Source organism: Corvus hawaiiensis, chromosome 22 (assembly GCF_020740725.1).
Source record: "Corvus hawaiiensis isolate bCorHaw1 chromosome 22, bCorHaw1.pri.cur, whole genome shotgun sequence".
Classification (NCBI taxonomy): Eukaryota; Metazoa; Chordata; class Aves; order Passeriformes; family Corvidae; genus Corvus; species Corvus hawaiiensis.
In genome coordinates this window covers 1,456,519-1,471,577 of record NC_063234.1, presented here as the reverse complement: position 1 = coordinate 1,471,577, position 15,059 = coordinate 1,456,519, and the positions used below count along the sequence as shown (strand labels likewise).

The 15,059-nt window shown below is 59.2% G+C and overlaps 2 protein-coding genes across 9 annotated transcripts in view; one reads left to right on the top strand and one right to left on the bottom strand.

Annotated features, from left to right (window-relative positions):
* NOC2L (NOC2 like nucleolar associated transcriptional repressor) overlaps positions 1–5,426 on the top strand; it is a 30,708-nt gene extending 25,282 nt beyond the window's left edge. Inside the window, exons 17-19 of the mRNA XM_048326424.1 lie at positions 1,396–1,531; positions 2,580–2,720; positions 3,344–5,426. Of these exons, the coding sequence (XP_048182381.1) occupies positions 1,396–1,531; positions 2,580–2,720; positions 3,344–3,489 (423 nt within the window). The 3' untranslated portion in view covers positions 3,490–5,426. The remainder of the gene's footprint in view (positions 1–1,395; positions 1,532–2,579; positions 2,721–3,343) is intronic.
* The window catches only part of SAMD11 (sterile alpha motif domain containing 11), an 87,108-nt gene continuing 76,291 nt past the window's right edge, over positions 4,243–15,059 (bottom strand). For all 8 annotated transcript variants that reach the window (XM_048326416.1, XM_048326417.1, XM_048326419.1 and 5 more), the window contains 6 exons: positions 14,676–14,791; positions 14,246–14,324; positions 13,328–14,037; positions 8,894–9,018; positions 7,338–7,448; positions 4,243–5,805 (listed from right to left, as the gene is read on the bottom strand). In XM_048326416.1, coding sequence (XP_048182373.1) covers positions 5,569–5,805; positions 7,338–7,448; positions 8,894–9,018; positions 13,328–14,037; positions 14,246–14,324; positions 14,676–14,791 — 1,378 coding nt within the window. In that variant the 3' untranslated portion in view covers positions 4,243–5,568. The remainder of the gene's footprint in view (positions 5,806–7,337; positions 7,449–8,893; positions 9,019–13,327; positions 14,038–14,245; positions 14,325–14,675; positions 14,792–15,059) is intronic.

The following is a 15,059-nucleotide window of genomic DNA, read 5'->3' as shown; positions in this document are numbered from 1 at the left end:
GCTGTGGCTGCCCCATCCCTGGAACTGCTCAAGGCCAAGTCCCTGCCCATGGAACTGGAGAAGGTTTAGGGTCCCTTCCTACCCACACCATTCTGGCATCCTGTAACCCAGCCTAGGATGGGGTCAGCTGAGGGCAGCAGCCTGGCATTGCCTCTGACCACTGCCCCGGCTGCATTTGGCTTCCCAAATCTCTTCCCTGGCATCTCTGGGCTGGTTTTTCCAGCCAGCCCTGTGCTGCTCCCTTCACACACCTTCCCAGCGGGGCTGGGAGGAGCAGAGGCCTCTCAGTGTGGCAGAAGGAGCAGGGAGAGGATGATGACTTCAAATGAGCCCCTGCAAATGGTGCTGGGTGATTTGCTCCCTCTGCCCTTCCCTGCCCGGTGCTGCAGGTGATTGCTGGGAAGTGCTCAGCTCCAGGATCAATATGGCCCAGCTGGGGACCATAATCCCGGAACAGGCCGGGAGAAATTGCTGGAATTGGCCGCGGGAGCAAATGCACAGCTCCATCTCCTGCTCCTCATCCCCATCCTGCGTCTGCTGGGAGCTGCCTCTCCACACAGCCTGTTCCTGGCTGCTGCTGCACGGGGAGGGTGGCTGTGGTCAGACAGGAGAGCGTTTTGGGGTGCTCTGAGGGGTGGCAGGGACAGCAGATGAGTTATGACCCGCGGGCTGAGTGTTTCCAAGCCAGCCCTAATGTGTGCTAATGCCTGAGTGCTTCCCAGGAGGGGTGTGCAGCCGGGCAGGGCAGGGCAGCTGATGCTCAGAGAGCACTTGGGATTTCATTTGCATTCTGATTATCTTTGCCCTGCTGGCCTGAGCCCTTGCAAGTAAATCCTCGCCCTAATTCCCCTCCGGAGAGGTGTAAAGAGCACTGAGGTGGTGTCAATTGAGAGGACTTAATGGCATTGATATTGGCTGCCTGCTCCGGGGGCTCCTGGCCCATTGATCTCCATCAGGGCAGAGATGCAGACAGACCTTGAGCATCCTCAGCACCTGAAATCACAAAATCTGCACCCAAAACCAGAGAGGGGCTCGGGGAACTGCTGCTGCAGACATGCCCAGCACAGTCTGGCTTGCCTGGCTGTCACTGCAGGGCTCCCACAGCCGGCCCCTCGCTGACACCCTGCATCCTTATCCCTGCTGAGGCACCAGCAGTGGATGTTCCATTAGCAAAAGCAGTTTATTAGGGGAAGATCAAGGGAGCAGCAGAGCTCTGTGTGCCTCACCCACCCCTGTGACCCCTCACAAACCTGTGGCTGCCCCAGCTGGCAGCAGACAGACCCAGCTGCTCTGGGCAGGCTGGGCAGAGCCCAGTTCCTGGCTTTAAACACAGCTTGTGACATTGGGAAGGACAGATGAGGGCTGTTCTTACTGCTGGGTTTGTTTTCTTTCCAGCTTGAAGACTTGAACTTCCCAGAAATCAAGCGCAGGAAGCAGGATGAGAGAAAGGAGGAGGATAAGAAGGAATTCAAGGATCTCTTCGAGCTGGACAGTGACTCTGAGGAGGAGAATGGAGGCTTCTCTGTGAAAGGTGCAGGGCTGGGGCTGGGCTTGCCTTCTCCTTGTCCACAATTCCATTTTCTTGTCCACAATTCCGTGTGGTGGGGGTCAGTCTGGCCCTGCCCTTGAGGGGGTTTCATGCTGGTCATGTTGGGTTCAAAAGAGTCACTGATAAGGAGGGAGAGCACAGGATGAAGTGGCACTGAAGGTGTTTGGGAGGCTTTTGTCCCTCTCTCCCTCTCCTGCTTTTTAAAGCCTCAGACCTGTGTTTCTTTTCCTGGGCATGACCCACACTCTCTCCTGCCCTTGGCACCTTCCTTCTGTCACCCACAAGGTCAGAGCCCAAAGGCCAGGGGCTGTCACCAGCACGGGGATCTTTGATCCTGTCCTTGCTGCACTTCTGATTGATTTGTTTTGTCCTGACTGACGTTCCAAGCATTCCCAACAAGGAAAACCTGGCGAGCAGGGGCTGCTGTCACCTGGGCTGTGACCACGAGAGGGCCACAGTAAATTCTGGAACCTGCCTGGGAAATTCACAGAGTTTGGGGACAAACCTGGGCATTCCTTCTGTGATTTGGAATGTTTGGGACGTCCCAGGTGTGGCTCTAAGGGGAGAGGAAGGGAAGGGAGTCTGCAGTCACTTCTTGGCGCTCCTGGTGCGGGTGGAGCTGGGAGCTGCCTGCCCATTCCAGCAGGATCACACCCCAGCACCCTCCCAGGGCAGCAGGGAAGGTGGGGATGCAGAGAACTCCATCACAGCAGGATGAGCTTTCCCCTGGAATGGGAAATATTTGTCAGGCAGGAAAAGAATCCCTGGCTGGGATCTCTGCAAGGGCTGAAGAGGGGAGGGAATCCAGTTTGGGAAGCCCTGAGCAGGAAAAACCCAGCAGCTGGGGAGGTACCTGCACTCCTGTGTGTTCCAGCTGGCTCTGGGGCAGGAAAGGAAGGCTGGGAGTTATGAATGGCTCAGGAGGAGGTGCTGGGCTTTGTGACAAACGAGGAGAAATCTCCAGTGTGTCTGGCACTCCTGAGCTCTCTGCCCTTGGCGTGTTCCACTCACACACTGAAACCTCCTCCAGGGAAAGGCAGGGCCGGGCAGGCCTCAGATGAGAGCTCAGAAGCCAGCAGCAAGGAGTTTGGGGAGGAGGACGACGATGAAGAAGGAAATTACGAAGTCGAGGAGGACGAGGAAGAATTGGAAGAGGACAGCGAGTCAGAGGGTGAGTGGGGAAGGGGATCCTTTGAGCTGAGGGGGTCAGGAGGGGCTTCACCCACCCTGGAGGGGAGACCTGGCGGCTCTGAGGTGCAGAGAGCAAAGGGTTAAGGTGTTCCCAGGCTCTCCCAGCCCCCCCAGCCCCTTTCATCTCTTCTCAGGGGCCTCCTGCAGCGAGGCTCAGACTCCTCTAGCCCAGCCCAGCCCGGCGGGGTTCAGGAGCCTTGCCTGGGGCACACAGGCCTTGCTGGAGGCTCCCTGCAGGTGCCACTCAGGGGGTGCCCTCAGCTTTCATCTGAGCCCTACGGGGGGCACAGGGTAACCCTTTCCTTGCTGCTGGCAGGGTGGGCCTGGCAGGAGAGCCCTGCGTTCCCTGGGGTTTCTGCAGTGGGGAATGTGTGCCCAGACCCTGCTCCAGGCACTGCTCAGCTCGTGCCCCCCACTCTCCCTTCGTGCTCCAGCCTCAGCTGGGGCCGTTTGGGCTCCCCCAGGCACCTCAGGCCGCTGCCGTGCCCGTCCCTGCGGGGCTCTCCGGACAATTAATGAGTGGCTGGCATTAATTAGTAACGAGCTGCCGTGACTGTGCCCTGGAAGGGAGGCAGGGTTATTGACACCTCTCCTTTCCCGCAGAGGAGGGCAGGGAAGCAGCCCGGGATTCCCAGGAAAGGCGGCACAGGAGGAGCTGCCCCCGGGGGCTGTCCCGCTCCGACCTGGAGCAGCTGGCACAGGGCAGGGATGACGTCGTGCAGGACCTGGAGTTCTCTGATGAGGACTGAGCACCCCCAGCAGCCTGAGCCCCCCCCCAGCACACCTGCAGCTGCTGCCAGAGCCAGGGACACAGGTGGGAGCAGCCCCAGGTGCCACGTCGGTGACACAACTTGGACTTTTCACCTCGACTTGGACTTTGCCAGCTTTTTCCACCAGTTCTGGTTTTGGTACCAATAAAACTGTGGCCAGCTCAAGGCCAGTAAAAGCTGCTCAGCAGAGGGGGGAAAAAGCCCTCATTAAAATCTGCTGCTTTCAATAGCACCGGGTTCACTTCCAGCTCCTGCTGAGTGAGCTGAGCAAGGGCAGGACGAGGTTCTTGTCCTCTCTGTCCCACCACCCACCCCATCACCCCACATTTAGCTCTGGGGCCCTCAACAAACCATCCCTGGTGCCCAGCAGGCCTTAAGGACTGCACAGTTTTGGAGCTTCCATGGAAGCCTTGATCAGTTCAAGCTGGCTTCTAAGTGTGCTGCAGAAGGCAACTTTAAATTAAAGTTCCTTGGGTTGGGGAGGTTGTGCAGCCATGAAGGAATAAGGAAAAGCCAAACATGTAATGTAGGAAACACTGCCCAGGTGAGGACTGCACCACCCTAACTGGAAAGAAAAGATTATCACTTTGTAGAAGATTTGAACGTACCTGTTCTTCCCAAAGAGAAGGGAATTCCCTTTTGCTTCTGGATCTAACTTAGCTGGGCAAGGTGCTGGCTGCCTTCTGTGCACCCATGGAAAGGAAGGACAGAGACTGCTTGGGTAAAGCCAGGTACCTTTTGTAAATTAAGTGTTTTTCTTTTTTATTTAAATTGATTGCTGGAAAGCATTTTTATCGTGATGTGATGGCTAATGAATTTTTTTTTTCCTTTTTTTACAATATAAAGAAGCTAAAGTACCACCAAAGCTATTCTGTAAGAAAAACGGCAGCACGTGCAACGTTTAAACAAAAACAAACCCAAAAAAAAAGGGGGGGGGAGAGAGAGAGAGAGAGAGAGAAAAGTACCACATGTGATTGTTGTTCACAACTGTACAAGTCACAGGAGGTCACCCCCAGGAGTTCCCAGCTCATTCACAGTAGTAAAAACTCTGCCTATTGTTTTCAGCCTGACCCCCCCAATCCCTCCCCTGCTCCCGGGGCTCTGGGCGGGCCCAGGGCTCTGTCTCGTGTCCACAGCACCCAGAATGTGCAACTACATCCACCTCTGGAACAAGGCTTTAACATAAAACCAGCCCGGGCGAGCCCCACCGGCTGCAGGAGCGAGGGTGGGGGCAGCGAGGGGGGCAGGGACCCTTCCTCCCCCGAGCTTCACTGCTGCTGCTGCTCCTGGAAACCAAACATCCCACGGAAAAAGCCACCTCTGCAGGGCTGGAGCACGGCCACAGTCCCTGCTGCTGGGTGCTGCCAGGCCCCTGTGCCAGGGCAGGGTGGCTCTGTACCATCCGCACGAAGTAAACATGGACGGGAACTTGCCTTTTTTTTTTTTTTTTTTTTTTTTGTCTTTTTATCCTTTTTGTCTGTCTTTGGTATTGTTTTCAAAGTTGCTAGAGATGCATAGACACCTGAATGAGGAGGAACTGAGCCCAGTTTCCAGGGAGGAGGAGAGGTCTGGGAGGGTGGCTGGGGTGGGTGTGGATGGGGTTTTTTTGCTCGAAGTACCGATGGGAGGAGCAGAGCCCCTTCCCTTCCCTGTGGAGTCACACCCAGGAGTTCCTGAAGGCAGAGAACAGCCTGTCCATGGTCCCTGTGCAGGGCTCTCCAGCTCCAGTGGAGTGTGGAAGGGAACGGGAATGCTGCCTCCATCCTCCAGCATCCTTCTCTTCACTTGGCGTCGTCCCAGGACAACATCTTTGGATAATTTTCCTTCCTTCCCTTTTTTTTTTTCTTTTTTTTTTCCTTTTTTGACAGTTCAGAAATCTTCTGTGTGGTTCTTTTGTTTTGATTTTTTTCCCCAAACAAAAAAAAAAAAAGAAAAAAAAAGCAAATACCTCCAAAAAAAAAAACCGAAAAAAACCCCTCCCTTTCCTCCCGTGCCGGGCGCTGCTGCGGGGAGGCTCCGCCGCCCCTTCCTCCTGGCGTTCCCTGGATCTGCCGCAGTTTAGGACGGAGGTTTGGTGGTGTCGCTGAGCAGGGAGGGGTTCCCGTTCTCCTGCTTCGGGGAGCCCCGGCTGGGCGGGACGGCGCTGCCGAAGGGCGAGGCCACGCTGCCGGTGGAGGCCGGGCGGAGCTCGCCCGGGGCCAGCTCCCGCTCCGGGGGCCGCAGCCCCGGCGGCTGCAGCGGCAGCGCCACCGGGAAGCCGGCCATGCACAGCACCCGGCCCAGCCTCTTGGCCACCTGCGAAGGAAGCGGGAGAAAAGAGCCGTGGGATAAAGGCAGGAGAGGGGGGGGGGATGTGAGCAAAGGAGCGGCATTGTGCGGAATCCTCGGACGGAGAAGCCCCATCCCTGGAAGTGTCCAAAGCCAGCCTGGACACAGCTTGGAGCGCCCTGGTCTTGTGTCCATGGCTGGAGGTGGAACTGGATGAGCTTCAGGTCCCTCCCAGCCCAATCCATTCTATGGTTTTATGGTCACAGCACTGGAACGAAGCAATCCCATCCCCAATGCTCACGAAAACCGGACCAGGGGAGGTTTCCTCCTCCCTTTTCCTCAGAGACTCTGTCCCCCAGTCCTGGGCACTGCTGGAGCCCCCAGGTCTGCCCTGGATCCCCCTGTCCCAGCTCCAGGGACACCCCAGGTGAGGAGGCTGCTCACCCTGCCCCTTTTATCCACGGACACTTCCACAGGACTCTGCTCTCCCTCTGCCGCTGGCACAGCACTCCCTGGCCACTTTGGAACAGCAGGAATTGCTCTTAAAAAGGCCACGGCAAGGGAGGGAAAATAAAACTCCTGCTGGAGGGAGCCTGGCCCTCTCTCCCTGCAGCAGCTCCTGCCTCCCAGCATGGGCCAAAGGCCCCTCAGCCTCCCAGCACCTCCACAGCTGCTTCCCATTTGAGCTTAACCAAAACCAGGGCTGCTGCTGGACCCAGACAAGTGGGACATTATTCAGGGAGCAGCATCAGGGCTCTGCTCCCGCCCCCACCAACCCCCAGCCCTGCCTTATTACAGAACTTTAAACACCATTGATTAAATTGAAGGAATTTTTCGAGTTCCAGCCTGTATCTCACGTTCCCCCCACCCCAAGCCCCATCTCTGAGCTGCTCAGGGCTCTCTGTTTTTGAAGAAACATAAAGAGTTTTATTTCCTCCTGAATTGACCCACGGGGAACAATTGCCCACAGAACCTTTTTATGAGCCCCCTCATAAACAGGGAGGGCTGCAGGGAAAGCAGTAAAGTCGCTCTTGTTGTTCCAACACAACACGAGCAGCGTAGAGCCCGTGGGCTTGGGGACCTGTGCCAGAGAGGGACGTGCAGCAACAGCCACAGCTCCTGCCAGGACACAATTCCCGAGGGAACACAGCACAGCCTGGCCTTTACAGCACCAGGAGAGATTTCCCGAGAACTCAGTGGGGAAAGAATCGAGCAGAGAGTTCTGGGTTTGAGTCCCACTGAGGGGAACTGGAATGGAACTGCTGTGGCTGGAACCAGCCCATTTTAGGAGTTCCCCACTGCACCCCTCTTCTTCCCTCCCACCACTGATCCTGGGCTATTTATTTCTGCCCCTGGGCACTGCATTCTGTGCAGTTTCAGAATGTGGCTGGTTTCAGGTGAGGCTATGGAACATTTTCAAGGACAGATCAAGCGTTCTTGAAAGAGAATTGCAGATAAATTATTGCTTAATAAATACTGTTGGATAAACCACGTTTCTGAACAGCCCCAGGGACAGCTGTAAATGGTGGCACTTGCTCTGAGAGAGGAGATTTTCCTACCTGTGACCTGATCTTCAGGGCAGGGCCCAGCTTGAGCCCCATGTTGTTCAGTAAGTGCTCTTCTGTCAGCAGGGGCAGGGTCTCCCCATCGATGGCCTGCTCTCGGAATACCTGAGGGGACACACGCAGGGCCAGGCTCAGTGACACACCTGAGCCACCTGTCCTGCCCTGGCGCAGCAGGGCACCATGGAAAAGGTGAATGCAAAAACCCTCAGCCCATATTTATCCACCAGGGGTGTTCCCAGTCTTGTATCTACAGCCAGGAGCCAGCTGGGAAAAGGAGACATGTGGGAATGGGAATTGGGGCTGGATGCTCCCCCAGAGGATCTGGGGGCTGCTCCTGCCCCCTCCCCGTGCGCTGGCTCACACTCAGTGCTGTCACCACCAACCACGATGGGAGGGAGGGTTAAATCCACCCCCATGGCTCCTTTTCCAGCAGGAATTCCCACAGCCTGGAGCCATCCCTTTGGAGAGTGGCAGTGGCTGCTGGAGCCAAGTGGATTTTTATTGCTGGACTCCTCCAGCGAGGCTGCCCAGGGCTGCAGCACGAGCTGCTGCTCTCTGACCCAGCACAGCTCCCTACACCAAATCCTTCCCCTTCCTCTGCAGCCAGCATGGCCAGGAGCCAAAACCCTCCCTGTGCTCAGCACTAACACACTCCACAGAAAGCCTGAACTTGGGAAAAGCGGACCCTGGGGTGTCAGAGACAGAACTGAACATGGGCCAGGCCAGGGGAACTTTTAGTTGTGCTCAAGTTCCCTGGCCTGCCTGAGCTGTGGTTCTGGATGCAGAGCATTCCAGGGAACCTTGCAGGGCTTTCCTGGTTCTGGATGCAGAGCATTCCAGGGAACCTTGCAGGGCTTTCCTGGTTCTGGATGCAGAGCATTCCAGGGAACCTTGCAGGGCTTTCCTGGCAGGAGCAGGAGCTGAGCAGTGCCAGACCTCCCCGGCAGCTGTGGGTTTGGAGCAGGGAACAGGCAGAGCACTGGCATTTTCACACAGTAAAAAACCCTGTTAAACCCCCAGGCAGGGCCTGGAAACCCTCATTCCCTAAAGCCACAGAGCCCCACACGACTGAGCAGGGCCAGGCCACACCAGGGGCTGTCTGCAGCAGCTCCATCACCCCAAAAGTGCCTGGGATGCACTGGGAAGAGGGAAGCTCTGTCCCACTGCTGATTCCTGCCCCACTGGAGCACCAGGATGGCGTGGAAGGAGGTGGGAATGGGTGATCCTGCTGCAAAGGGGTTGTGCGAATGATTCCTGCACATTTCAGAAGCTTCCAGGCACTTCCAGTGGTCAATCCCCAGTGCAACCTGAGCTCAGGCTCAGCCCTAACCTTGCCCCCGATCCCATCCTCTCCTGCTGAACTCCCTCCTCATTTCTGTCCAAGACTCATCCCACACCTTTCCTGGCAGCAAGTTCAGCAATCCATGAGGAAAACACCCGAAAAGGCCCTGCAGGGCTCTGAGCTGCCCCTTCCAGGAGGGACAAGCCCAGCTGGGAGGGAGGGAGGGAATGGGATTCCTCCCATGACATCCTGGGGCTGTGGGATTTACCTGAGTGTACTCAGTGCAGCCTGACAAGTTGGACACGAAGCTGCAAACGTCCTCCACCGTCCATTTGCTGATGTCTTCCAGCGCAGGGCTCTCCTCCCCATCCAGAAACAGACCTCCCATGGTGCCTGGATTGTTCGGAGTTCGGGGGGGGGGGGTGGGAAGGAGGGGAGGAGAAAGGAACATAAATCATTAAAATCCCACACGGACAACAACCAGCCTGCAATCTGAATATTTTTCTCTAGCCACACATTCATCTTTAATGACCTGTCAATTAAAGCACTGGGCAGGGTCAATTCATAGGCCTCTTCCTCCTGGAGGTCCCCAGCTCGGGAAGGGGGGCAGGGGAAGGAAAAATCCGAGCTAATGCATTTCATGTGTTTAATGTTCTTCAGCTGCGGGGGAAGCAGGGGGAGGGGAGGGGAGAGGAGCAGAGCCTGGAGGAGTTTCTCCACACACACCACAGAGCGGAAAACTCTGCCTGCCCTGTGGGCTCCTCTCCCAGCCCCGCTCCCTCCGACGTGCTCGGAATGACAATGGGGACCGGGAACCGCTGGGGAGCTCTTGCTCCTTCCGAGGGGTCATTTTCCATCCTGCCCAGCCTGAAACACCCCCAGGACGGGGCTGGCTGTGCCCTCACAGCCGGGTGTGTGACGGGCGATGCTGTCCCTGCCCGCCCTGACGCTCCAGGGCCGGTGGGGCTGGGATGGAGCCGCTGTCAGCCCCGAAACGCAACAGCGGCTGTGGCCCCAGCTCTGTCACACGGAAGGTGATGGCTCCGAGGGGCTGTGGGAGCCCCCCCGGCCCTGCAGCAGCGGGCCCTGACAGGACACTCGGAGAAATCCCAACGGGAGCCAAGGAGGAGAGGGAGAGGCACAGGGAGTGACAATGGAGACAGGAACAGCAGCCGGGTAACTCGGACCTGCTGTGGAGGAAAGGGAGAGCACAGAAGAAACCAAAGTCCAGAAAACACCACTTTAGGGTGGGGGAAAGCCATTATTAACCCCTGGAACTCCCTGCTGTGGGGTGTTTAGACCAGGAGAACACAAGGACATTCACAGGGATGAGAACATGCAGGATTCTCAGGCAGGGAAAGAGTTTATGAGGAGTATGAGCTGTTCTGCTCAGGGCAGGGAGAATGGAATTGCCAAGAGGAAAATATTTCTCGCATGGGGTCTGTCTTGACAAAATTATCTGTCCTGTGGGCTTGGGGCTTTTCCCCGGTGGATCTGATGGATATAACCCTCGCTCCTGCCCACAGCAGCTGGGACAGCATTTCCCCACTGAATGGCAAGGGAAAAATGGCTAAAACAAAACCACGGTGGGGAGCACAGGCCCAGAGGCCAGGGAGCAGCCAATTCCCTGGGGAATAGCCCAGGTCTGAGGGAACAGGCAGGGAAAGGAGCAGAGCCACACAGCAGGGCCCCAGGCGCTCCCTGCAAAGCCTCCAGCACAGGCAGGGAGCAGGAAAAGCTCGGGATCTGCACAGGAAGTTACGGTGCCAATGGGATGCCCGACACCAGCAGAGCCTGCACGGGGAGCAGGCAGAGGCTCTGCCATCATTTCCACACATTTCCCCTCCCATCTTCCTGCTCCCTGCCCGGCTTCTCCCTCGCTGTCCCTGCACCTCCTCCTCTTGGGCAGGTGACAGCTCTGGCTGCTCATCTGCACCCACAGCTCCCTGCACAGCTCCAGGCAGCCCAGGAGCAGCTCCCGGCAGCCCAGGAGCAGTTCCAGGCATCCCAGGAGCAGCTCCGAGCAGCCCCGGCTCCAGACCTTGGGGCGAGTCCGTGTCCCAGCCGGAGCGAGCCCAGGAGTGGCGGCCCCAGAGCCGGCTGCACCCCCCAGTTCCGAGCTCCCCGGAGCAGAGGGGCTCCTGCCCGTCCTCCTGCGCCTCCTTGGGAGGATAAAACCCCGTCCGCCTCCTCCCCGAGGCTGCACCCCTCTCCCCTGCTCTGGCAGCCCGGACAATGAGAACAAATCGGTGCCAAGTGGCTGCAGGGGACACACCTTCGATCCCAATAATGACCTGTCAGCGGCTGCTGGGGCTGCGAGGAGCCACAAAGGGCAGCAGCCATTCCCTGCCAGGCCTGCTCTGTCTGGCTCCGTGATAAATGATGGTCCGGGAGGCTGGTAATGGATTAGGGAGCGTTTCACCAGCTGGGGCCCGGCGTGCGGGGACTGAAAGGAATCCATCGTCCCGGGCCGGGGCGAGGACAGGTGTCCCCAGCACAGCCCTCGCCACCCAGCCACGATCCATTTATAATTCCCCTCCCTGCTCCTGGTATCCAGCTGCTCCAGAAGGAGAAGCCAGAGGCTGGAGGGGCCATGGCGAGCAGAGCTGCTGGCCCTGCCGGCGAGGGAACGCAGACCCGGGCTGCAGCAGGAGCGGCTCTGCAGCACGGGCACGGCCCGGCTTGTGCCCCTGGCACCACAGGGGACAGCTCAGGTGCCAGCTGGGACACAATGCACCCCCCTGGCAGCCAGCCCGCCTCTGGCTTTAATCCGCTGTGCCCCACTTCCCCCTTCCTCGTGCACCCCTTCCCTCCCCCGGCGAGGGCTGGGGTCAGGAGCAGCACAAGGCTGGCGTTAATTGCTCTCCAGACTACAGATCAATAGAAGGATTTTAGCCTCCTGCACACTCCATCCTTCACCTTTTCCAAAGGACGGGGCTGCGGGAGGGCGGTGGGAGGAGGAGGAGGGAGTGAGGCTGCTGAAACCTTGAGGAGATGAGGTCATCGAGCCACAGCCCCAGAAGGCAGCTCAGGGAATCGACCCGGCCCGGCTGCCTCATCGATAACGCTCCCCGGCAGGGATGGAGCAGCTCCTGCCGCCAGAGCAGCCTCCCTGTGCTGGCACAACCAACTCAAACTTCGGGGCGTTCTCAGCCAGGTGCTTCTCCCCTCTCCTCTCCTCCCTACAGCTCTTCCACTCGCTCACCTGCCTTGGCTGGGTGGGTATTTTATAATCCCAGACTCCAGGAACATCCCATCCCTCCTGAGAGAGCAGTCCCTGTGCAAAAAGGGGGTACAGGAATTGTCTGGCACGGGGGGGTGAGGCGGGTGCAGCTCTGCCTGCCTGCCCTCAGGTGGTTTGTGTTCCCCAGACCCACAGTACACATTTTTCACTCACCCCAGGATGGCTGCAGCCCTTGGATCGATACAACCCTCAATATTTCAGCTCTGAACTCCCAGCTCCCCACTCAAACCCTGGTGCTGCATCCGACCCAAGTCCCTGTCCTCCCAGGGCTTTCCAGGTGGGAGGATCCGAGCCCAGCGGGGCCCAGACCCGCGGGCAGGCAGGGAGAGCAGCCCCAGCCCTGTGTGAAACCAGCCAGAAGCCAAAGAGCCCTCAGGAAAAGTCCTCCAGCCCCGGCACAGGCTGCACAAACCAGGAGAGGCGGGCAGGGAAACCCAGCCCCGAGCTGTGCCGAGGCCTCGGGATGTGCTGGTGATATAAATCCAAAGTGATAATAATAAATGGGCTATTACAGCAACTCACACATGGCTGGGGGACGGAGGAGGGAGGGAGGGGAGCCAGCCCCAGCCCAGGCCTCCCTGCAGAGCTTCTCACGAGCCACGAGCACCACGGAGCTGAGCCTGTCCCTCTTTAATGGCAGGGAGGAAAAGGCTCCTGCGAGGAAGCCTCGGCAGCCCAAGGCAGCAGGAATATTTATCATCCTGGCCACCTGCCTGTCACTGAAAAATCGCTTCCTCCTTCCTGGCTGGGAGGCAGCTCTAATGAGGGATGGGCAGCCGTGCTCACAGGCAGCTCCTCGCGGGGAGAACAGGCACAGCGACAGCACAGCACAGCACAGCCCCCCTTCTGCCTCCCCCCTGCCAGGGGGTCCTGCCTCCTGCTAATTGCTCTGCCACGTAATTAGCTGGGGCAGATCTGGGCTCTTGGCTGGGCTGGTGGGGCTCCCTGGGTCTGAGACCCCATTTGTGCCACCGGTACCCACTGCTCCTGCAGTGAGAACAGAGAGCTGGCAGTGACCTCCCTGCCTGCCCGTCCCATCCAGCCCAGCTCCCCCAGTGCCTGTGACACTGAGAGGTGCACCACAGGCCAGGCAAAGAGCCCAGCTGCCTCTGCCCTGGAAGAGCAGCACGTGGGAACCAGCTTGGAAAAGCCCTCCAAGGTCATCGAGTCCAACCTTTGACCAATGCCCACCTTGTCCCCAGCCCAGAGCACTGAGTGCCACATCCATCCTTCCCTTGGACACCTCCAGGGCTGGTGACACCACCACCTCCCCAGGCAGCCCTTCCAATGCCTGACCACCCTTCCCGTGCAGAAATTCTTCCTCTCGAAACGAGGAAGAGAAGCTGACAAAGCAACCGCAACCACCCTGTGGAACGGGCACGGGGGAAAGCCCCACCTCCAGCACGGCCAAACACGTCCCTGCTCCACCCCACCAGCCACAGCAGCCCCCAGCCTCACCTGCATGGAAGTAGGGGCTCATGGTGTAGGGGAATCCGAAGGGCAGCGGCTGGGGCGCCGGGAGGGAGGCTGGGGGCAGGTATTTCACCTCGGCCTTGTTGATGCCGGGCCCGAGCAGGTGGCTGGGGGACTCCGCGCTCGAGGAGCTGCAGGGGACGCTGGGGGCCGCGGCCGCCTCGCTCAGCTCCTTGGCCCCCTCGCACGCCTTGCCCGTGCCGTCCTTGCACTCCTTGAGCTCCGCTCCCGAGCCGCCCTCGGCCTTCAGCCCCTCGGCCTTGTCCTCGCCGACCTCGGCGTCGCTCTCCGAGTCCTTCATCTCCTCGTCGTTACAGTCCTGGGCCCCGTCCCGCGCGCGCGGCTCCGCGGGCTCCCGCGCCTCCCCGGGGCCCTGCGGCTCCGCGCGGGGCTGCGAGGACTTGCGGCCGCCCCCGGCCCGCCGGGGCTGCTCCTTGGGCGGGGTGGCGGCGCCGGGGCCGCCGGGGGTGAGGGACAGCAGCGGGGCGTTGTTGTGCCGCAGCACCAGCATGGCGTTGCGCCGGGACAGCTCGTCGCGCAGCGCGTGGCCCTCGGGGACGTCGTGCACGCTGCGCAGCGCGGGGTGGTCCGGGGGCAGCCCCGGGTGCAGGCTCAGGGGGTCTCCGGCCAGCAGCCTCTGGCGGTGCAGGTTCTCCAGCTCCTTCTGGCGGATGAGCTCGGCCGACATCTCCAGCCTGCGTCGGGAGAGGGAGTTTGGGTGGGGGGGGGGGGGTCTGGAGGAACGCGCTTCCCCCCCAGGAGCGAGGGGTCAGCTCTATGCCTGCGCAGCCTTTGCACAGGTCTCACTCGGACACTGCTGTGCCTTCCGGGTCCATTTCACCCAACACACCCCCCCCCCCACGTGGTGCCACCAGGATGAACCCAGCCCCTTTTCACTCTTACCTGGCCAGGTTTTGCTTCCGTAGCATCTCCTGCTGCCGTGCGAACATCTCCGCCTGTGCCGGCTGCAGGAACCCGTAACCTGGGGCAGGGAGAACAGCACTGGGGGTTATTCATCTCAGCACTGACCCTTGGCTGCCTCAGGGCCAGCTCCCCAGAGGGGCAACTGAGGGAAAAAGGGCACCTGAGCGCTGCCTTTCTGTTCCAGAGCCCAGCTACCCCTCACTGCCACGGCAGCGTGGCCACAACACAGGGCCAGGAAGGCCAAGAGCAGCCAAGGAGCTCCTTTTGCTGCAGAACCAGGGTGAAGTTGGCACAGCAGTCATGGGGAGACACAGAAAACGTGTCCAGGCTGCTTGGCTGAAGGGCAGATTGTCACAGGCTGCACCTCTGCCCTGCCCTGGCTGCCCACAAGCGTCACCCCAGCACTCACCTGGCGTCTGGCACAGCGCCGACGGCACCCCGAGGAAGGGAGGCCTCAGGTGAGGCCCCAGGGCGATGTGGGGAGCGTTCTGGGGTGACAGCAGAGGCGGTGGGTGGGATATCTCCCTGCAGCAATCAGAAAATAAAGCCATGTTGAAAACCTGGAGGCTGCAAAGGGCCCTGGCTCAGGAACAACATCTTGGCTGCAGATGAGCTGCATCCTGACCCAGAAGCTCTTCTCTGCCTGCTCACCCACATGCAGAGCTTCTAAAATGGAGAGAAAAAACCAAAAGCAGCAGAACCAAAGGAGAAGACAGCAGCCAGGACTCCACAGGTCCCACACATTCCCCACCTTTGCTTCTGTGGCCTTTCAGCTGGGCTGTCCAAAGGGATT